This window comes from Lethenteron reissneri, chromosome 36, assembly GCF_015708825.2.
Source record: "Lethenteron reissneri isolate LAM-NWPU_2019-01 chromosome 36, ASM1570882v1, whole genome shotgun sequence".
NCBI classification, from domain to species: Eukaryota; Metazoa; Chordata; class Hyperoartia; order Petromyzontiformes; family Petromyzontidae; genus Lethenteron; species Lethenteron reissneri.
In genome coordinates, this window is record NC_083814.1 from 9522898 (window position 1) to 9545926 (window position 23029).

The 23029-nt window shown below is 49.0% G+C and overlaps 1 protein-coding gene across 4 annotated transcripts in view; it reads right to left on the minus strand.

The window, feature by feature from the left end:
* Window positions 1-859: 859 nt before the first annotated feature.
* LOC133351108 (histone-lysine N-methyltransferase MECOM-like) overlaps window positions 860-23029 on the minus strand; it is a 323295-nt gene continuing 301125 nt past the window's right edge. For all 4 annotated transcript variants that reach the window (XM_061566060.1, XM_061566058.1, XM_061566059.1 and 1 more), the window contains exons 13-17: window positions 20566-20723; window positions 18030-18171; window positions 8739-9050; window positions 7340-7541; window positions 860-6585 (exon numbers count right to left, since the gene is read on the minus strand). In XM_061566060.1, coding sequence (XP_061422044.1) covers window positions 6466-6585; window positions 7340-7541; window positions 8739-9050; window positions 18030-18171; window positions 20566-20723 — 934 coding nt within the window. In that variant the 3' untranslated portion in view covers window positions 860-6465. The remainder of the gene's footprint in view (window positions 6586-7339; window positions 7542-8738; window positions 9051-18029; window positions 18172-20565; window positions 20724-23029) is intronic.

The window sequence follows — 23029 nt, forward strand, 5'->3', positions numbered from 1 at the left end:
TAAATCGAAATATACACACGATATCAGGTACAACTGTGAATTTGCGTACTCGTAGCACTGCTCGTGGAAGGGCACCACCACGAGACAGTATTTGGCCTACTCTTCCATTCCACACTGGCCACACATCTTGGGGTGGGAGTATGCCGACGCTTTACGTCACCTGCCGATCCACTGCATCGTGGCGTTACTTCATGTTATATTGTTGGGTGAACAGAGGCATTTAAGAAATGTGTCTATTCTTTAACCTAATGAGCTGGGAGATGGAATCGAACTGGGGAGTTTTGGATTGCAAGTCCAGCATGCTCACCATTTGCGTACAAATCAATGCACTATATTGTTGGTTCTTTCGGTAAAGTCACGTAGATAGAACTATATTTTTTTTATTAACTTTTACTTTTTTTATCCTCATGACTTTACCGAAAGAACCAAGCATATGAATTCCTGCAGTCACGAAAGTCTTAAGTCAAAATTTAATTAATGCACTCTCGATGCTTAAGCTCTGACAAAGACAAACATTCCCCCACAAAGCCTGAACTGGCTTTAGGGGCACGTGCTGTTAGCGAGCACTTACGACGGCCAGAATGACGCACAAGGGGGTGAAGGAGGCAGCACCATGCTCGGCCGCCTTTGTCTCCCCAGTGCTGGAATCAACCTAGATGAGGCCCAGTACTGGTTAAGTCATTGGTCACCTAATGTCGGCCGTGAGCACTTAACAAAAACTGTGGTTCGCAAGAAAATTCATAGAGCAGTGCGCTAATCACTGCACCACCGCTCCACCCCAGTTCTCTCTCGCTCGCTCTCACACACACACACAGAGATCAAAAACACACTGCGTACACCACACATTAAAAAAGCCACACAATTTTTTTTGTTTTATTTCTCTTATTATCATCATCATCATTATTATACAGTATTGCATACCAACTGCAAAGTATAAATCTTTTTTTTTTCCTGGTATCGCAAAGAGCTAACTCTGGGTACACACACGTTTATTAAGATTAACATGATCAGCACACGTTACTCTGTAATTACGTTTTGAAATGTATTCCACTTGCCTTACTCGACAATGCACCACACGCACCACACGTCATCGCCCTCGTTCGTCAACAAGGTCGCACAAGAAGCCAGGATAGTGCGTCAGGTCACCCAGAGCCCGCGATAAGATCGCCGTGGAACGGTTGTGTTTGATCATCAAATGACATTTTGGCAGTAAAAAAAAACTGCTTTTTTTTCTTCCCCATCGCTCCCGCCACCTCCCCCCGCCCTCCCCCCCCCCAAAATAACATTTAGAATAAAATAGAAATATCTACACGCATATCGATGCATAATAATATGAAACAAAACCTGTTGACTTTTATCACCCAGCTTGCCACTGCATGTTGGAACAGGAGGTCCAACCACCTTATACAACAACATTGTTTCTGTATAGCACTATCATACACTCACAACATTGCGTCCGGCTTGCCGAATTCTCCTGCAATTAAGTTACGTGGTGCATTTTAAGAAAGCGAAATATTTTTTTTAAGTTTTTAGTTTTTTTTTTTACAATAAAAACACTGATTATTAACTTATGTTTATTTTAGCTACATCGTTTTTTTTCTTTTCGGATTCCCCCCCCCCCCACCCACTTCCTCCTTCAGCACGTAATAATCCCACAGATGAATGCAGTGTTGATGCATCCTCACAAGCTCGGAAAGACTTTGAACAACGCGATTTCACTTGCACCGCGAATTTTGTTAAGCACAGTATTATTGTGTGAGGATGATACTTTTTCCGTGAAATATGCGAATGTGTTGGTTGTTTCTCAATGGCATGACTGAACCATGCTCGAAAATACAAAAAAAATCAACAACCACATTATTAAAACCTAGCACCAGGCAAGATTTGAAGTGCGAACAGGAACAAAAACTAAGTTTGAACGACAAAGTCTGTGTGTATACTTACGTAAAAGATGTCACGCTACTCTCTGTTTATAGATCAACTACATTGCAGATCAAGTATATTTTGCATGCACTGTTAATTGACGTTTTTTTTAACGAACGATTCCGAATCAAAGCGAATGTTGTGTAAATTAAGCCGCCTTACACAACCCCAGTGTTCTTAGCCATAGATAAAAAGGCGGGCCCTAAAAAACGGTGTTTTGGTACGGTACTATATATTTTAACATAATTTCACTCACAATCTGTTAACCTGATCCTTTGGAATTCTCATCCTAATTTACCGTCAAATTTCAACTTGTCGTTTAAGCAATTTGCCGGTATGTGTTGCGTTTTCCTTTTTGTAAAGTAAAGAAAAAACGTGGCTGAGGAATGTGGGTCATTTTGTCGACATGCCGCCAATGTGTTTCGCCAAGATCCTCATGCATCTCCTCCGTCACTAATGCCTTTCTGCATTAATTGCTTTGAAGCATCTTAAAGTGCGCTTGTACTCTGTATACAGGGGGTGCTGCTGTGTTGCTAAGTGCATTTGTCATTTAAACACGTCACATCCTTCTCCCCCTCCTCGACTTGTTTAATCATATGCCTTGCGCTCTGCAAATGTCAAAAACCTCGCTATCAACGTAATGCTGAATCTGCCAACAGTAAGCCGTTGTTCACTATCGACGCCGTTTTCGTCCACGGTCCATTGCGGACCAATGGGACTGTGTGATGAGGTAACCCCACGATATGTGCTTGTGCATTGTTCAAGAAACCATGGCTTATAAACGACGCCGAGAAATGCTCTTAATTTGGAAACGTCGCAAGCCTGCGTGGAAGCTATCGGAAGAAGTTCGCAGCCGCTCGTTTCTCCGTCACGTGGCGGATGATGGAGGGCGGCGTTCCCGGCGCCGCACACCGAAGCTCGCGAAAGCTCCTGAACTGGCTTGGAAGTCGATCGCATTGGAGTGCTCGTAAATGATGCGTGCCGTTTGATGTACAAAATAGTTCGGTGAGTTTTTTTTTCTTTCTGAATCTGTGATGGAACAAAATAAAACGACGCCTTTTTTTGTTATCGCTACAGTGCATTGAATTAACTTGGACACCGTAATGTGAGAATAAGAAGAAGAATAATCATAGTAGTAGTAGTATAAAATAATCATTAATAAGTGGTCGAAGGATGCAATTGGCCCCGCATACACTTCTCAATACTATCTAAAGTGAAACGAGTTCTAGCGTAAGGATTTATTCGTAACAATAATAACGATGACAATAAATACGTGACAATAACGAGTGATTTGATGTTTGCGAAAACCGGCTTAAGAACATAACAATTATTGGAGAAAAACAAGATCAGCTTCTACTCAAGAATAAACAATAATGATATGTACGTTATGGTAATTAATATCACTGACTAATATTTAAAGGATTTCGTTTCCATGTATCGTAATCAACGTCGAACACTTTAGAACCTTGAGCCTAGCGTATGCTATGTTTTGGGCTACACGTGGAATTTTCTTTGCAAATTGAGAAGCTTGCAGAAACGTATTAAAATTACGCTTTGCCAGAATGATTTGCAAAACCAAACTGGGCAATGGATGGGATGAATCGTCGTTGCTTTCTTATCGCTTCCATCTGCCTTAAACAAACGTCACTTGTAGCGATGGGGGAGGGAATACTGGGCCACAGAAGAAACAGCCAGGGAAACATGCTCACGCACAACACATACAAGGAACATATTCCGTTTGGCACCATAACACCAATGCCATTTGACAAAAATCCGTCTTTTTTTCAAAGTCTCTTTTTTTTGTCTATCGGATGAGTTCGGAAATGTATTGAATTGATACACACGACATTAATTATGGGGGTTTGTTTTCATGCTAATACTATTAACACGTTCGATTTTCAAAGAAAAGTTCTCCCGTTTTTTTTAGCTACAATTTTATTTTTTAATCGCGCACTTAAAAATAAATAACTACATTTTAAAAACGAAACGTCTACACTGCAAGTAACTGATTGTCATAAAGCAGGAAGCAATATTATCTTGGCGAGCAAACTGTCAATGCCTAATGGATGAGTGTTAGCGAGGAGCACGTGTCTTGGTCCTTTATTTAAATATTGTCGTGCCACTTAACACTAGAAAAAAACACAAAATAAGGTGGAAGAAATACGAATGGAAATACTGCTCTGGAAAAACGGGGAAATGATATCAAACCGGCTATTTACAGGCCCATGCGCTTCTAAACACACGAGAAACAAACAAACAAAAATCAAGACTAAAAAAAAACCCCACACAATTCTACTGTGTACTGCAAAATTGGCCCCTCTTATAACGTGCTGTAAGAATGTGTACAAAAACGTTGCCTGGTGGTGAATTATGTACAGCGAAAAAGTTACACCATACCTGCTCCACTGCGCTAACCGCGGAAGCCAATTCCAAATCTCGAGCGTAAAATGTTCGCCGGCGTCCGTGACAAATGAACACAAATAATATTAGATCCTTTCGCCTATCAAATTTCGCACAAAGGAAAAAAGAAGAACCACGTGACCAACGTGACCGAGTTACCGTCCGGTTGCACTTTGGGGGGTGGGGAAAGAAAAAATATTGAGTGCACCGGTAATCGGTAATTAAATCGTGATCGTCGTGAAGTGTTGTTTATTCTTTCTTAAAAGGGTAATTATTGCATGACAAAGGCATATTCTCAATCAGCAATGCCATTCTCACCGTGACCCTGTTATAATTCAAAAGGAAGTAATCGTTGGGAAAAGGTGCAGCCAGTGATATGCCGGCGTTAAAGTTCGACGTTCACGTAATTGCGACCTGTTCGATGTAACCGATCCACGATACTTATCATTTAAACGGAAGCAGAAGAACGTCAACCACGAAAACGGCCCAGTGGCTGAGTGACCACGCCGGCAATGTTGGAAAGTGACATCGGTTGATGTTTCTTTGATAGAGCCTGGCGACTTAATTGTTAGTGCACGTGCCTTCAAGTCGCCAGGTGTTGGTGTGTTTGATGTATCGTAGCCATAGGGGGGAGGGGGTGGAATATTTGTTCAATCGAGTGAGCACATTTGCTTGTAGATTCTGACTTTTGATTGACGCTGCAGTGCAAGTCACTCTCTGCAAACTGTGTCCATGGTGTCTGAATTCTCTGGTGTCAAAAGCTAAAACGCTGTTCTCTTGTTGCACAAGGATGCGATTGTCATGTGAAATCCTTATCAACGGATGCGGCTTCATATGCCGCCATAATTGACCTTGTCATTGGTATTTTAAGGGCTTTTCTTTAACAACAATACAATGTAACTTACAGCCCTCCGTCAATGAAGGACCTCGCTACACTGATCGGTCGCGGGAGGGTTGTCCGACCAAACTTCACGGCAGCGGGTCATTGCAGTGTGGTGAAATGTGGAGGCCTCGGATCAGTTTGGTGATCGACGTCAGCCACGCATCAGGGTTTGAAATCGGCTTGATGGGTGGGCTCATGGCATGCAGCATGCTATCCAGCGCATACGTCGCTAATTAAAAAAAATAACCCAGCAAAGTCAACACAAACGGAAACGAATGTAATTGAACATCTTCACAAAGTGACGTGATTCATAAGTCGTAAGTGATATTCTCGTTTGAGACCTGAAATCTGCATTGAAGCTGATGCACTGAATCCAACTTTTTGACTTTATCAGAATGCCGTGAAGCGCTATCTGGGGGGCTCTGCACGTAACCATTTCTAACGAGCAACTCGTTTTGTCACTATCTCTACAATTTTCTCTGCGAGGCTTCTCGTCCCACACAATGGAGACACATCTGCCGCAACTAACACATATTTTGGTTCCGTAAATGCAGAGGTCGGTGATAGGTAGCGTCGAAACGATATAACTTCCAACCACATCTTTTCCATTTAACACGCATCGGGGTAAAACCCATCAAACATTATTTTTGTTTCTACTTTTAAAGCAGAGAGGGGGAGATACAAGATTAATTTAGGCACGCAGTAGCCTTTTAAAAGTTTTACTGCATATCAACATCTAATAATATATATAAAAAAAATGATATTCCATAACATCATTGACTTGGTCAACCAATAAGTTACAAGTACTGTATTTTATATATATACTGTGTGCATGTATAATAATTCTGACACGTTGGCTTTGCCCCTGCTGTGAAACCAACTTCTCAAATTTAAAAACCATGGTTTACACACGTCTTCATTTGACCTTTGATCCCCACGACTAAGAAAACCTTACTTATGACATTTACATAATGATAATAATCATTCCTATTATTTTGTCCTACTAAAAGTCATTGCGTGGATTGAGTGAGTAACTAAAAACAATCGACGATTACCCGACGACGAAAAAATATCTCCCAAAAACAAAAAAACAATCAAGCTTTGGTCCGACAAACAAAGTAGTTTTTTTAGGGATATTTTTTTTTGCTCTCGTTTTTCTTTTTTTCTCTCTTCCCGCACCCAAAGGGGGTGTCGTGTGTCGTTGTCGTTTGTTTGTTACTTCACGATATCGCTTGGGGAAACTTCGCTCTTGTCCGGTCCTAAAGGCGACTGACTGGGTGGAGGGTGCTCGTTTCTGCCGGGGCCCGTGCCGCCCCGTGCCACATGCTCCCGGAGCCTTGCGAGTCTCGGTCCGACAGCGAGAGCATCATGGCGTAGGCCTGCAGGCACGCACAAACGTTCGGTTGCAATGTCAAGTCTATACGCGTGTGTGTGTTAATGTTGGAACCTTTTTTGCACCGTACGTAGCCAACCGTGCTAATCGGAGTATCGATACCGTACCACGCAACGCCATGTGGATAGGCGGGAGCGTCCATCTATGCCTGGTTGGGTGTCCACGTCCCAGTAATTTTGAGGCTGCGAGGTGGCCAGGAGTTGGTCGAAAAGCAAATGGCCTCCTCATGTCATTGTTTTGACAGATTCCAAATAAGCTGTTCCTGAAGCTGGGATTTCGCCCTGGGAAAAAAGTAGCTTTCATGATAATTATAATAATGCAGCAAATTTGGTGTCTGCGCCATTCCTGTAGTGCCGGGGCGATCATCACGGGGTCGCTGCTGTGTTCCACAGGCATGGTCTGCAGTGGTTTCACAGGAGGGGGCGACGTTGCTTTGTGTGATCCCAGAGGAATATGGGTTGTACATTTTTTGGAGAATTTGAAAAATGTGGACAATGACGCCGGCACGCCGTGGCCTACTCGTTTCGAATGACGTCGCGTGATCTATAAAGGTCCCACCGTGAAAGCATACGGCGTGTAATATTTTACGGTTAATACACCCGCCGTATTAATCGGGGTGGCCGCCAGGTTTGGACCGCGGACCTCTACCGCAAGCGACGAAAGGCGCTACCGCCGGGGCCACGGCGTCACCGGGCCAGCTTTTCGCTCGCGACGCTTGACGTGCGACAACGTCGTCGTACCTGCGACTTGGACTGGCGGTAGAGGGGCGGCTTGACCCCGTCGTGGCTGGCCGTGGCCGTGCCGTAGGGCAGCTCGGCGAAGTGCTCCTTGAGCGGCTTGCGCAGGTCCAGGCTGTCGGGGAAGTGGCTCATGTGCTCCAGGGCGGACAGCTGAGACGACGGCCCCAGCGGGCTCAGGCCTCCCTCCTCCAGCGGGCTGCACCTGCACGGGCGGGAAGACGGAGCCGCTGCGTTCGTACCGGCGCGGGAGTGGAGAGCGATCGCGGCGTGGGGGTTCGGGAGGGGGGAGACTGAGGCATCCGGCGCTGTGGGCATGTTCCACCTTCTCGTGTGTGTGCTGTTTGTACGGTCGCAGTGACCGCTCTCAACTGGTGCTGGCCCCAACAGTGTGATTTGACGAAACAAAAGGATAGTTTTGTTTCTTTATTGAGGATGAGGAAATTCTCGCAGATAAGTGGCAAATACAGATATTGTGTTGCCATCAACATGATCCTGAATTTGCCAATGATTTATGGTGGCAGTATCAATACGCGTAAATCACATGGAGAAGACAATTGCAATGCCTTGGCAATTTTTTTTTGCATTTCTTCATGCAGGAAATAACCAATGCCAATATATTGCCGCTGTTGAAGAGGAAGCCTGTTAAACAGCGGCCAATATACAATGGCGTGATGGTGACGACAATGACACAATAAAGGGATCACTTTAATAATGTTTATTTTTATAGAGTGTCGTCATTCGTGCAAATGCAATTTCGCAATCGCTGCGGATCTTCAGGCAGCCAGGCAGTGAGCCTGTACCAACAATCGCTCCGTATATTTCAATGGTTTCAAACAATTATACATGTTGGGTCGACCCTGGCACAAGAATCCTCCAACTGAACTTTGAGGGACTGACTCTCCCAGGTGAGGTCCTGACACTGTGGGACTGGCCCTGACCGCCTGCACGTGAAACAAAACCCGTTGCCCTGCATCTACATCGGCGATGCGAGAGGAGGGGTCCGTAACTTTGCTGTTGCAGCCTTCTCCCGTGTAGCACCTCGACTCCCACACAGCGAGGGAGATTCACAACATTCGTGCGGCGATCCACCAACGCTTGCTGCCTCGACGGTGCTAGAGTGACATGGCCACGCGCGTAGCTACCGCCGCCGAGCTAAATAGATCTGAAATAAAGGGATCTCGGAGGGTTAGCTCCGTGTCGTCCAGCTCTGCGGGCCGTTCTCTGACGCGAATGCTTGCGGCGCCGCTCTGCGAGAGATCCGCGCGGATACTCCCGCGATGCCGCGGTCGGGATAACGCCCGGGGAAGAAGAGGAAACGGACCCCGCGGAGAGCGGCAGCGTCGGCAGAACGCAAACGGAGCGCGACCCAAGGAAAAACCGTCGCCCGGTCGCCCCCCACCTTGCGGTGCCGAACTCCGACGGGAGACGCTCCGCGCGGTCGCCTCCCACATCGTCGTCCAACTCCTCCTCCTCCTCCTCTTCGTCGGGGGGCCGCCCCGCGTTGACCGCCGGGGTCACGTGCTCCTCCGGCGAGCGCTCGGCGGCGCTCTCCTCCTCGCCCTCCAGCATCAGCTCCTCCTCCAGCAGCTCCTCTTCCTCCTCCAGCTCCTCTTCCTCCTCCTCCTCCACGTCGTCCTCATCCTCGGGGTCGTCCCTGCGCTCCGGAGTCACCGCGATCGCCTCCGCTGCCGGTTCCTCGTCCACGCCGAGGCTGTCGGGACAAAGACAAAGTTCCCCCCGCCACCCCGTAAAGCCGTTAACAAACTTTTGGGGCAAGAGCTGTTAGCGAGCACCTAATGACGGCCGGCAACGGCACGGCGCACGAGGGGGTGGGTGGTCAACCAGTGCTGATGCATACACACCACACCAGGTACTCGTGTGAGGCTGAGTCGACCTAGGGGAGGCCCAAGACCGGTTCATATAATTGTCACACACACACGGGGTTATCTATTCATAAAAATTTAAACAATTTAGCTTTCGGTGTCTGCTCCACTGGAAAAGGTGTCGCTTTGGGGACAAGTGGGATGGGCTGTGCGCGATAGATCAGAGTGGGCGAGACCACAGATGAAGGATAGGGGAGTGCATGGTTGGGAAGAGATGTGTATTGAAGCCTATGCAAAGCCACGAGCCACCCCTTGCATGCACACAAAACAAGACGGACCCTCCGAGTAGCCAGCAGCAGACGCTGTTTGGGGCATTGACATGGGCAGTGGGGAAGGCCATGGGTCTCGTGTCTGCATACAAGACAGGGTGAGTGTACAATGTTGATGCACGTACGTATGTCTCTGTCCTTTTTTGTGTAGGTGCTCGCTAACGGCACATGCCCCAACATTATGTTAAGGCTATACGGGGGATCTTTGTCTTTGTGTGTGTGTGTGTGAACTGCCAATACAGCATTGAGAACGTCTGACAAGGGGTGAAACTAGAACACATTGTACTGCTGCTGTCAATACTGAGACTATAAAAAAAACCTGGGTCTGTCCTGTGACCTCCTGCCAGTGACTTTCCACCACTCTTGCATGGCCTTAAAGGGCACTTTGCCTGGCACCATGTACCATGGAGATATCCCCCACCGCTGTGGTGAATTTTCTTTGAGTTTTTGCCGTGGTTTGTTGGCACGTGCTGCTGCTCCAATAATGAAAGAAAGAAACCATATTATCCCAGCAACTATATGCTTGTACTAAGGGTGACCTCATGTAAAGACTCAACTTCAATCATTCTGTGCCAAATCCCAAGACCTCAATCGGTGGAGCATTCTGGATGATGAAATAAATACGTAAATGAACTTATCTTCTGCATCTCCTCAAATGGCAAAACATTTTTTATTTAGTCTATAATAGAGATTTGTCGTCAGTCTTTCGGCCGATGAGCCTTCTAGGCATCGTTTAGGCAAACTGACCAGCAAGCATTTGTTTAGCAACTCTGCCAATGAGACCCAGAAAGTCAAAACCGGTCCCGAGTTTGCTTGCTTTTAAACAACTGCTGCTGGTAACCCGAGTACGGAAAGCCGACAGGCCACTAGAATTCCCGTAAAGTATAGAAAAGATGATTTTTAGCGTGGGGATGGAGAGAAGCGGTTGGGATATTTATTTTATCACTCGGAACATAGACTGCCTCCTGGCGGCAGTACATATCTACCGGTAGACAATAGGACCATTGAAATGTTCGTGGGAATGCTTGCTCCCACGGGAATGGTTTTAAGTATAAACTGATCCTAATGGGCTGCACGGGGACTGACCGACTTAATAATCTTCATGCCCTCACTCGCGATGCCGCTGCAGAGTAATGGTTTGCACGCTGGCCTCGCTATCCGGAGGTCGCCGGTTCAATTCAATCTCCCGGCAGCAGCAGCAGCAGTTGAGACAATGGGGCAAGTTTCTCATAATGACCGCCCCCCCCCCACCTCCACACCCCCCCCCGCCTCTGTCCATGCGGCAGTGTACCAGGGGTCCACCACGGTGAGTCGATCGGCAGTTTGCACGCGGCGGGGTGAAGTGTGAGGGTATTTTGACCAGGACGTTTTGGCAGCTTGGAAATCGTAACTTGTAGAAGGCCTTCCAGAACTCCCTCTAGTGGAGGGCCCGTCTGCCAGCAGTTGCATGAGCAAGCAATTGCAGGGCTGCTCCTTTACATTTCATAACGGCGCTCTTGCTCCTTGACTCGTGCTGTTGAATTTTATTTTACATTTCGCCATTACATCATCGTTCTAAAGTTTATGAAGAAAAAAAAAAACAACAACGAACAGGACACATGACTAAACTTCCCCTTCCATTGTGCGCGTTGTGTCGCCGTGAACGAGCGAACGATTGTGTGTCGGTGATGCCGCCCCCCCCCCCCCCCCGCCTGTAACTTGGTCGCAACCCGTCACTCGGTGACAACGCAGGCGCCGACTTGAATCGGAGAGTCGTGATCGCAATTATCGGAATCGGAGCTTTCTCAAGAAGAAGAGAGAGCCGCGAGTTAAAGGGGGTGCGGGGCAGGGGGCGGCGGGGGGGGTGACATTTCTATTTCGGTCAGCAGACGTAGCACACGGCTGTATTTTTCCCGCAGCGCCCCATTGCAATTGGAGTCTCAGGGACAAATGCACGTCGCGTGACGTTGACGAGATGACACGTGCACGGCCAGCGATGTGTTATTTCTGTTGGCAAAGCTTAGTTACTGCAGCTACATACTATTAACGCTCCTTGCCTTTATTAATGCTACCCCTATCCCCTCCCTTTGATGCTGCTAATCCTGCATAATGCACGGGCATAATGACTTTTAACCCCTCGCCAAACCTCCTACGCATCTCACAAGTAGTACTAATCGCATATCTGCATTTCCCATAAATATGATAAATTCCTCTTGATATGCAAATTCTTTTGTCAAGGCGCTCTTTGCCCCTCCATCCCAGCTTAAATAGTCGCTCCAAGCCTGGTGGTGTTTCATTCAGACTGTCTCCTCGACAGACCTGTTCTCCACCTGAGGACGGCTACTTGCGTTGTGGCCGAAACGTCGTGAGAATTATTTTATTACGTTTTATTTTTATTATTTTATTATTTCAATTCTACGTGACTTTACCGAAAGAACCATTAAGAAAAAAAAAAGCTTAGGAACTTGGTAAAAAAAATAGGCACAACCACCGTCAACCATCACCTTTTACCGGGAGGATTGCTCGATCTTTCTCCGCCGCTGTTACCGCTGCCCGTGGCTGGAGCGCTCGCATCTTGAATTCCCTTCCTCACTCGGATGCCTACCGCTCAGACGCATTCCCTGTTCAAGTGCAGATTCGAGATGTTAAGCGTCTATCGCTGTTTTACCATAATGCCTCGGGTCTTCCTATCATGGTGCCTGTAGAATCGCGCCTAAAATACGTTATTGCTGCCATTGTTTTTAAAACCCTCTTCAAACCATGCTCTTGGATGTGTCCGTTTCCCTCCTATTTGCACGGCATCTTGAGGTGCGGTCCCATTCGGACGCCTTGCAATCTATTTTGCATTGTCTCGGTAAAACTCGCACATTCTTACAATAATACTTTTCTGACGTGAAACTACCCCGCTCAAGGCTATTTATTTTTTTATTTTGCTCCTGGTCCAGGAAAAAAGTTTCGTGGGGGGGGTGTGGGAGGCGCCAAGGGGTACAGCATGGGCAGGCGTCGCACTAAAATGCGGGGAGTAGTCAAATCCTCATCAGCGGCAATCCGGTGTGACTGCAGCAAGGTCCAGTCTAGCGTGAGCGTGTTGTAGGATACGCCACGAGAAATAGGACCCCGCCCCTAAGCAGTGGCCCCTCATTTCAACCACTTCTCGGCTGAAATGAGGTCAATTATGGGCCCTCTTTAATGCTTCATGCTGCGTCACAGCAAGTAGCCAGAGGCCAAGAGCACGGCTTGCACGAGGATTGATAAAAGACCGAGAAAGCAAGAAGAAGAAAAAAAACCGACTTACTTTCTGTCCATTTGGCTCTGCTCCTCATTTGCGACCGGGGAAAATAATTTGCTCGGAAAAACGACACGGGGTAAAGTGTTCCAGACCTCGGGAAAAATGAGAGTGGATCTGTCTCAGTTGAGTGATTACCATTGTACACCGCAAAATTACTTTCGGTGGGTCCCGTCCCCTCTACTCTGCTGGATAAACCCATCCACCGCGACCGTCAGCTGTTTGGTTTATGAAATTGTTCCTCAAAGTAAATGCACCGCAAACGGTCGATGGGCTCTTGTTTTTTTTTCTCTAAATATCACGTTTGATTTTTTTTTCGTTGTTTTAACGATCGCTTTTTATACACGCGCAGCATCCGTGCACGCAACAAGAAAAACAAACCGAGTGCTCGTGCTAAGTTGACCTATCTCGTAGAGCCATGAAAAGCCAAGACTGTGGAAGATATCACACGTATATATATATAAAAGAAAATAGAGAGGCAGAGATTGCTTACAATCTCTCGTGGGATCACAGCAAAGCAGTTGCGGGGGGGGGGGCGGGGGGGGACGGGGGGGGGGCGAGGGGGGCGGCGAGGGGGGGGGCGAGGGGGGGGGCTAACTTGTAATTACAGTTTTGCTGAGCTAGCCGCCTGCAAAATGGGAACCGCGTGGCATGCGCTGGGACCCACTGATAATTACAGGGGACGGCGGTGGGGTTGGTGGGAGAAGGGGGAGGCGGCGGCGAGGGGGCAGAGGAGAGAGCAGAACGGCGATGGCAGAGGCGGACAGCTTGATGGCGCGGTGGCGGGCGGAGGGGATGGAGGTGGGGAGCGGAGCGGGGGGGGGGGGGGCATAGCGGGGGAGGAACAGCAAATTTTGGGCAGCATGGGTCAATGCGAGTCAACATTTTTTTCCAAGAGTGGGGGGGGGGGGGGGTGAGTGCGGGGTGCGGGGGGGTCTTAAGTTTTGCAAGCAAGCAATTAATCATGGGTTGGTGGCTTGACAGGTGAGTCGCTAATCGAAGTTCCGCAGAGAGAGAGAGAACGAGAGAGAGTGAACGAAAACGAGTCGCTCTCCCCCGCTTCATCATTGGTGCCGATTTCCATTCTGCTATCACGGCAGAAATTTACAGACGATTTGGCCGTTCTTCTTTCGTCTTCATTTAATTCTCCGATATGTACCCTGAAAGTTCGGCCATCTAAATGTCGCGGTGTATTATGACAACGAGATAGAGAGAGAAAAATTAAATTTTATTTAACCGTATATGAAATGCGATGCTAAAAGTAGTTGAGGAAATTGCTCCGAGATGAGCACCTATTAAACCAGTCTGGCACTGCACGACCAAAATGTGAGGTTGTCAGAACATCACCAAGTCAACTTTGCCAATGTTCGCCCACTAAACTAAACACTTAGTTTAGACGGAGTCAACTTAGTAGACACCCAGGCCAGGATCAATAACCCAACAGCAATTGGTGTTTCTCGTAGATTAAAATTCTAGAAGCTGCGTCAACTTGATGTGTGTACGTTGAACGTCTTTCGCACCGTGCGTAGCCAACCGTGCTAATCGGAAGTGCGGGGGAAGGACAACAAATTAAACATAAAGTAGTTGTAAAGAAATGGGTTTTAAATCTTGATTTCAAAAGTTGCATAGCTCCAGTTGCTTCCTAATTATCGGAAGAGCGTTCCAAACGGCTGCAGAAGCGCATCCGAAAGCCCGCGATACGGTGACCATCTCCGTCCGATGGCTAGCCAAAAGCCGCCACTGCGAGGATGACCGGAGTTCGCGTGATGGTTTGTGATCACAGCACGGGAGGCCCAGGACCGGTTCAAATCTCACTGTGCCACTGATGTTGGTCGACAGATAAAGACAAAGATCCCCCATACAGCCTGAACAGACTGTTGGGGCAAGTGCTATTAGCAAGCACCTAACGAAGGCCGGCACTGCAAACCACAGTGGTGAGTGGCCAACACCACGCCCGGCCGCCTTTGTCTCCCCAGTGGTGATGTTTGCACACCTCACCAGGTACTAATTTTTGAAGCTGAGTCGACTTAGGGAAGGCCCTGGACCGTTTCAGATAGTCGTCACTGGTGGTGGCCGTGAGCGGGAATCGAACTCGGGTCACCGGGTTCGTAGCGCAGCGCGCTAACCGTTATACTACTGTGCGTCTCCGCAGACACACACACACGCCCACACACACATACACACACACATACGCAATTAACCCCAGGTCTTTGCGCTCCACGTTTGAAGTCCCGGCTCCTCTTAAGACAAGAATTGGACTGGGATTTGCGAGAGAGAATTATTATTTTTCCTACAAAAGACTTGAAGGTCTGTAACATCACTCATCATTACCGACCGGGGGAGGGATTGGCCGACAGGGAAGGTACAGTTGCGTGCGATGTCTCCCTCGCCGCCGACGGCTAAAGCCTTTAACCGCGACACTGCCCAGGTCGTCCTTTTCTCGTTTCCCTCGGCCAGGGCCTTTTCTTTTTGACATCGAAGTAATTTCCTGCAGTCATTAGCCTGGCAGGCAGACTAACGGGCTGAGAAGCAGACCGAAAAATTATTTACTTAAACCCCCCCCCCACCACCACCACCACCGCCTTCTCTGTCTTATCAGTCGCATTTGAGTTGTTGCCCGGGGCAGTACATGTTGGTCACAGATGTGGCCAGGAATGGGGGGGGGGGGGGGGGGGGCTTGTGGGCAGCTGGCTGAGAGTTGACAACTTAATTCCTTCGTAATGCCTCCTTGGATTGCGCGCCGTGGCACGGCGGGTTTTGTGAAAGGGGGCGCTCAGCGGGCATCACGCCGGGAGGAGGCCGACGGAACGCTGCCAACCCAACGGAATAATGAACCCCCGAGCGTTCCGCATCGCGCGGTTTCCTGCCGACGCGTGGACGCATGCGGCACGGGAGAAAATGGAGAGCTCATTAATGTGCCTGCCCCCAACAGTGTTTGTCCGTCCCACGAACAACAATTCCCTTCTGCTTCTGAGATTAAACGCCGGCAGCAACGGGGTTTAACTTGGCGTTGGCGGGCGGGTGGGGGGGGAGCACTCACCTCTGCTCAGAGGAGCATAAGTTTTGAAACTCTGGTCTCGTAACCCACAAAGTGGTCTCCAGCCTCTCGGTGTCTGCCTGCGACCAAATCAGCTGGAATGTGACCGATCTCATGGACCTCCTCCTGAAGCCAAGCGGGCCCAAGCCTGGATCGTGCTCGCACGAGCGACCCACCGTTGCGCGCCCAGTCGCCGCGGGTGTCTGTGAGGCTATGAGGTCGTCGGGGGAGAGACGGAGCAGCAAAAGCCATCGCTGCGCTCCGAGTCTACGCTCCAAAGTCGATGCTCCCACACGCCCCCCCCCCCAAACTCTCTCCCAACCATCACTAACGTGCCCCCCCCCCCTTCCCCCGCCGCCATGACCCACTTAGTGTGGCAAAGCCCTTCATTCAGCAGTGGATTGACAAAAGGGCTGCACATGTACAATCAGTGCTTATCAATTAGCAGTTATGCGGAGCGTGTAATCCTGATATTGGGGTTCCGCAAATGGAAGTCCTGACAATCCACCATGGTGCCACCGTTCCAATCTTCTGTGTGTGTACGTATGTATGTGCATTGAACTTCTTTTGCACCGTACGTAACCAACCGTGGCGATCCAAATGCAGATCCGCTGCCGTAAACGTTGAATCGGTGTCCCTCTACAACTGCACTGGCTGTGTTTTTATTACCAATCGAAAGCTTAACAGCTTAATTTGCAATATGAGAATAGGTTTAACCCTTTCTGGCAATAAAACAGGTGTATTAGGATGTTAAAACACCAAACTGAAACCTTTTGCAAGGAATCATGTCTGCGTTAACCAAGTATACCTGTGACAAACATGCAAAATAAAAACATGCTCCGGTAGTACATGCTTTCCTAATTCCCATCTGAAGCGGTGAGACTGAACGTGGGAGAGAGGTGGCGCTGTAGTGGGTCGCGAGGACCCTAATTAACGGAACTTCGATTTAAAATCCCCGCATCAGCAGCCTGCTGCACTCGTGAATGGGAAGGACCGGCCGATGTGGGCCCCCGAGGGCCCAGAGTTGGAAGTTTCCAGGTTAGTCTATTACGTACGGCGCTGGGCAAGAGTGATGGCCCGTGTTATTTAGGTGGCTGTGCGGCTCAAGGGGTATTATGCCATTCGCTGAGCCAGCACCACGGAGGAACATGCTGAGAATCTCGGCGCTCCCCGCCCTGCGGTAAAACTGGAGTTCTCATCTACGGCGCGTTCGCACGGGGTCCCACCTTGGTCACCGGTGATTGTACGACTGAGGGTTTTGTGATGAACTTGCTTTCGCGTTAAAATTCAGTCGAGCCAGCCAGGGCCATTAGCAACACATCCATCAGCCCGAAGCCTTACGTGGCCACTACACGGAGAGACCACTGTGAGGTCGACGGGTACGACGAACTCTCAAAGGGATACCGGTATTGTTGTCACTGCTTTGTAGTTCCACGTTCAGAAGTGTCGTTCTGCTGTCTTTTCATATTATAGCACTGGACAATGCTCTCAAAGCCTAATCGGTAAAAAAAATTACAAAAAAACCTACATTTGTTTGAAGCTATCGTGCCCGTAATGACGAGAGGCATTTGATAGTCTACAACATGCGAGGCCCTGAATTTAGATAATCTCGTCGGATCTCACAAGCTACGCGGGGTTGAAACCTGGTTGAGTAACGACCACGGCATGCCAGGCGTTGTAAGATTGTATGTATGTTGCCGACCGTGCCAATTCGAGGTGCAAAGAGTTGGCGAGTTGGTTGAGGAGATGCCAGGATGGCATTGGATCCTTGAATGTGTGCAGTGGGCAGAGGTCGCAAACGGGTTTTGATTCCTTACCCGTACCCGTACCCAGCCGCACCAGGGTCGCAAACGGGTACCCGTACCCTACCCGATACCCGGCTACCCGTACCCGGCCGGGTATCGTGTAGGGTACGGGGACGGGTACCCGATTGTGACCTCTGGGATGAAGCCATGTTGCAGGCGCGGGTGGGTTGATTCTAGGAACTTGAATTGTGAGAATATACAAGACGTTGGGAATGAGTGACAAACGGTTACTCACCAGTGACTCACGGCCTACCCGTACCTGTACCCGGCCGCACCAGGGTTGCAAACGGGTAGCCGGGAATCGGGTAGGGTACGAGTATTGGGTACCCAATTGCGACCTCTGGCAGTGGGGTGGTGGGGGGCTTTTTCCGAGGGCTCCAGTGGGGGGCTGCGTGCAATTGGGCGGAGGAGGAGGAGGGGGGGTTACTTACATGGGTGGCTCTGTGCCAGGGAGAGCGTTCGACTCCTCCGTGCTGCTGATGAAGTTGCGGATCTCGGTGAAGTACGAATCTTCCTTGTCCTCCAGCAGCGAGCTGTTCTCCAGCTCCGAGTTGGGAGACGAGCCGGCCGTTCCTGAAAAAGTAAATGGGGCAAGAATGCGTTGTAATAAAAAAAAACGCTTCTATTCAAAAGTGGTGGGGGATGCTGGTTTGGAGTAATGGGTTGGTCGCACCGGTATTGCAATGCGGAGGTCGGAAGTTGAAACAACGGGGCAAGTTTCTAAAATCCCACCTCCCCCAACCCCCCCTACAACTGATGCCCACCCAGCAGTAAACATGGGTTTCATCACAGGGCAGGTCTTGTGTGATGTGGGTAAAATGTGGGTACTGTCGCCTCTTCCAAGACGTCTACTACTTCTATACTAAAAACTATTTTTTCTTTAACCGGGTAAGGCCCACTGAGCTATGTGGCTCTTTCTCAGGAGCGACCTGGCCACGAATGATAGCTCGGCGAAGTGGCTGATCACGTGGGCACTTATTGCTGCCAAATACTCTGAACGCACGTTGATTCTCAACGTGGAGGGAAAAAAAAACGAAGGACCCGGAGAAAAATTCACGCGACCACGGGGAGAGAGACACGCAAACTCCAAACATACAGGCATCACGGTTGGGATCGAACCCACGACCGCCTGCATACCAGGCGAGGTAGTTAACTTCTCGCCACTGTGGCGCCCCTTGCCACCGTGGAAGAGTAAGTGGCGTGAGCTCGGAAATTACAGGGCAGCACCTTTATCTATTTTACTTATACGGATTAGTGATGAGCAGCGTAAGAATTGAGTCGTGATCCCCGCATCGTGGGAATTAATAGAATCGCCAAGAAAGAGGGTAATGATTGTTCCTCCCCCCCACACCCTCCTGTCAACAGCAAGCCATTATATAACGCAGAGCCTCCATCAGAGATAGCGATACGCTTATGTCTGCAGAGACACACATCCACAAACCCATATGCCCATACATGTGAATACAACATGGGTTCGAGCCACTGTGCACTCGGTGAGCCAACGGAACTCCCCTGCCGATGCTCCAGGAGTAGCCGCGTAATTCGCCGCAGCTTTCCCGAGCTTGTACGCCGATATTGCACCGAGCATGAAAATGCCGCGGAGCTGCCAAGTTTTTGCCGAGCGCAAATTAATGGAACAGATGTGGCGCGTCACAGACATTTAAAATGTAAGAGCTGGTGAATAAGAACCGTGCTGTGGGTGCCGGGGACGGTCGCGAGGGTAATTCGGCAAGCTCGGAAGCGACGCCACCAATTGGGGAGGGGGCGGGGGGGAGGAACGGTGACCTCCCTCACGGCGAAATTTTATTGGACTGGCAGGGTTGCATCGCTCGGCCGGTGCGAAACAAATAAAACGAAGAACAGCGGTGGCAAAATGGGAGTCCTTCCCACCCACCACCACCCCTTCCCCTTGTGCCACGCTCTCTCCGGGAGGCAATGGTCAGAAGTGGTGGTTACGGTCGTCGACCGGTGAAGCTGCAGCTCCAGGTGTTGCCCTCAATCGCCGGTCTTGCCAAGTCACAAGCAAGCAACTCGCAGGGAACCCCGGCGTTAACAACCGCGCGCAATGCCGAAGGGAAAGCGACTCCAGATGCGAGAGAGGTCATCGTCCCTGGGGGATGGTATGCAGGACGATGATGATGATGATGGCCATGCTCTCCAGATTATAAGACGCTACGGAAAGAAGGACCAATCTGGTGCGAAGTTGTACACGAGCGCCGTACCGGATTATCGTACGTACACCCCTCAACTCTTTATTTTTCAAGTGGAGGGGAAAAAATAGTTTTTTTCTAATCCAGGGAGGGAGACTGTAAATGTCACCTGTCGAGACTGACGAGACTTGAAATATACATAGTCATGTTTATCTCAATTACATATGTATACAGGATTCACTGGCTCGAATAATAAAATTTGATAGCGATACATATTTGGGGCAAAGCCAGTCTAATAATAGCAATATCTAGGTGAGCCTCACAAAGTCTGCAGACTCTTCTGGGGGGGCGGGGTGGGTAGTCTGCATTGGAATGTTTTGTTTAATCAAAATTTGGACACGTGGGAAGAAACCCTCAGTACTTGGAGACAACCCACTGGCACGAGGAGATTATAAACACTCGCACCTCCGCACAGGTAACATTGAAGTATCTGTTGCGTGTACCGCAACATCGCAGGCAATGCCTGGCACCGCATTCCCCAGCCAGTCTCCCAACCCTAACCATGGTCACGTTCAAGTACTAACCAGGGGTTAAAGCCCTGCCCGGCTGCCCAAGATCTGACAATATCTGGGAGCGTTCAGGGTGATTTGCTCGCAGGCTGGCAGGCGAACAGGCGGGCGGGCAAGCGGGCGTACGATCGCGTACTTTTTTATTGTTACCAACGCACGGACGCGGCGAATTACGCGCGGACCACGTGTGACCCCCCCCCCCCCCCCGTGTGCCCCCCTCTACCCACGTGCGTCCCGCCCCCTCTCACCGGCGAGGTGCTTCTTGAGGTGGCGGTCGAGGTTGGTCTGCTGCCCGAAGCAGCGGTTGCACAGGTTGCACTTGAAGGGCTTCTCCTTGTTGTGGATGTTGCGCACGTGGCGCTGCAGGTTTGACGAGATGCTGAACGAACGCTCGCAGTATTTGCACCTGCCGGCGAAGAGAAGCACGCACGCACCATGGTGAGCCTGCTGCTATTCTGCCAGGTGGAGGGGGCGCTACGGTGGCTAGGAGATGTTAACTACCTCGCCTGGTATACGGGAGGTCGTGGGTTCTTATCTCGACCCTGACGCCTGCTGCTGTATATTTAGAGTGTGCGTGTCTCTCTCTCTCATCATCATCACGGTGGCCAGGAGATGTTGACTACCTCGCCTGGTATACAGGAGGTCGTGGGTTCGATCCCGACCCTAACGCCTGCTGCTGTATATTTGGAATTTGCATGTCTCTCTTCCCGTATTCACGTGGATTTTTACTCCGGGTCCTCCGGTTTTTCCCTGCACATTTATAATGAACGTGTATTTGGAGTATTTGGTTTGCTTTAAATTTCCACACGATCAGCTACGGCGTTGAGCTGTCGTTTGTTGCCTAGTCGCTTCTGAAAAAGACCTACAGTATATATAGCTCAGTGGGCCCTACCTGGTAAAATGAACATAGTTTAGTTTTTAGTTTCAGTGACGGAAGTCAACACGTTCGTCGGCAACTCTTCGCGTGCGTGGCCTTCGAAGGAAATGTAAATACATAACAGGTGACGTTTCAGGCAATGGCCACTTTCATATTCTTCTTCTGGTTCATTCAGACGCTGTCTTTCTGACAGACCTGTTCTTCACCTGAGGACGGCTACTTGAGTTGTGGCCGAAACGTCGTGAGAATTGTATCATTTTATTATGTTTTATTTTTATTTTTTTATTATCTCCCTTCTACGTGACTTTACCGAAAGAACCAAGAAGATGAATCTCTGCAGTCAGGAAAGCTTTAAATCACTTTCATCTTTTTTTAGCACATGTCTTATCAGTAGGGTTGTTAAACGATAACCGGTGAACCGTAACCGGTTATCATTAACGGTTTCCGAAAGTCAGAAACCGGTAGTAACCGCTTCCAGTGAAATGTGATTGAACGAACGCGCTGATCACTTAACCTGCCGTGCCGGGAGAGGGACTGGAACCGGCGACCTCCTAGGTTGCAGGTCCAGTGCACGAACCATTCCAGCTCTGTGGCAGCTCCCTTCGTTGCTCTCGACATTTTTATATATGGAGCAATGAAGGTCTCCGTTTCTTACGGGATTTTTCTGTGACTGCTAACCCATGCGAACCCCATAGAACGTGGCAGCTGCTCAGATGTTTTTTTTCTCCATGTGCCTCTTCCCTACGTCACATCAACTCTCCTCGCATAGATCCATAAACCGACATAGCGAACCACGAACTTACAATCCATCTCGCTGCTGCACATGTGCTGAACTCATCGCTCCAACTTCGCAAGAGTCCATTCTCTTGGGCACATTCTCTCCTTCTGGCTTCCGTTCCATCACGAGCCTCGTCTATCGATCATTATTACCTCCACCGATCAGTCCTGCCCCAGAACCACTTGCATTCCTGAATGAGGAACTATGGATGTCTCCGATTTTGTACTGAATCCCTGATCCGCTCAAGCTTTCTCCTCCGCACGTATTCTATTTGTATTCCAAAGCACGCAAGTCGACGCACTCGTCTCTACGTTTTTTCAGATGTTTGTCCCATTTCCCATCATCTTTTTCCCGTGTTTCTTGCGATGCATGCATCGCAACGGTTGCTATATCCACAATCGTTGAGTTATTAAAAAAAAATGTTCGTTAATATTGGCGCCTCCCCCCCTCCCCCATAATAACGAGTCATTGAATTTTAAGACGCTATTCAAAAAACGTATGCCAAGAAGAGAGAAGATAAAAAACTATATAATAAAATAATTCTACCCACAGTAGGGGCTACGGTCGACCAAGACCAAGATGTTAAAAAAACACAAAAGAGGAAAAAAAAAAGATTTAGTGAAAAACTATTAAAAACGTGTCGATGTAGGTATGACTCGTGCCCCCCCCCCCCCCGAGGTCAGCTGCTTTGGCGTTTCACAACATGCTTCTCATAACCGAGAAGCGGAAAAAAAAGCCGCACACATTCCACATGTAATTATTTATATGGATTACCTGTCCGTCTCACAAGTAATTGAACACGATCGTTTTTGACACGCTCAGCAAGATCTGGACGTTTCGAGAATAGGCGGCCGGTGACAGTGGCAGGTTTTTCTTTGTGTTTTATTTTATTTTTCCATTCGGCTGCGGCATTTTCAATTTCTCACAGAGGTGACAGGAAAGCGGCCGGGGTCTGTGCCAGGAGTCGGTGACTTTTAATTTCTTTTTTTCGCGCTCAATCGCGGCGTAAGCCTCGGCACCATTTTGATTAAACGATTTTTTTTTCGTTTCCTCCCTC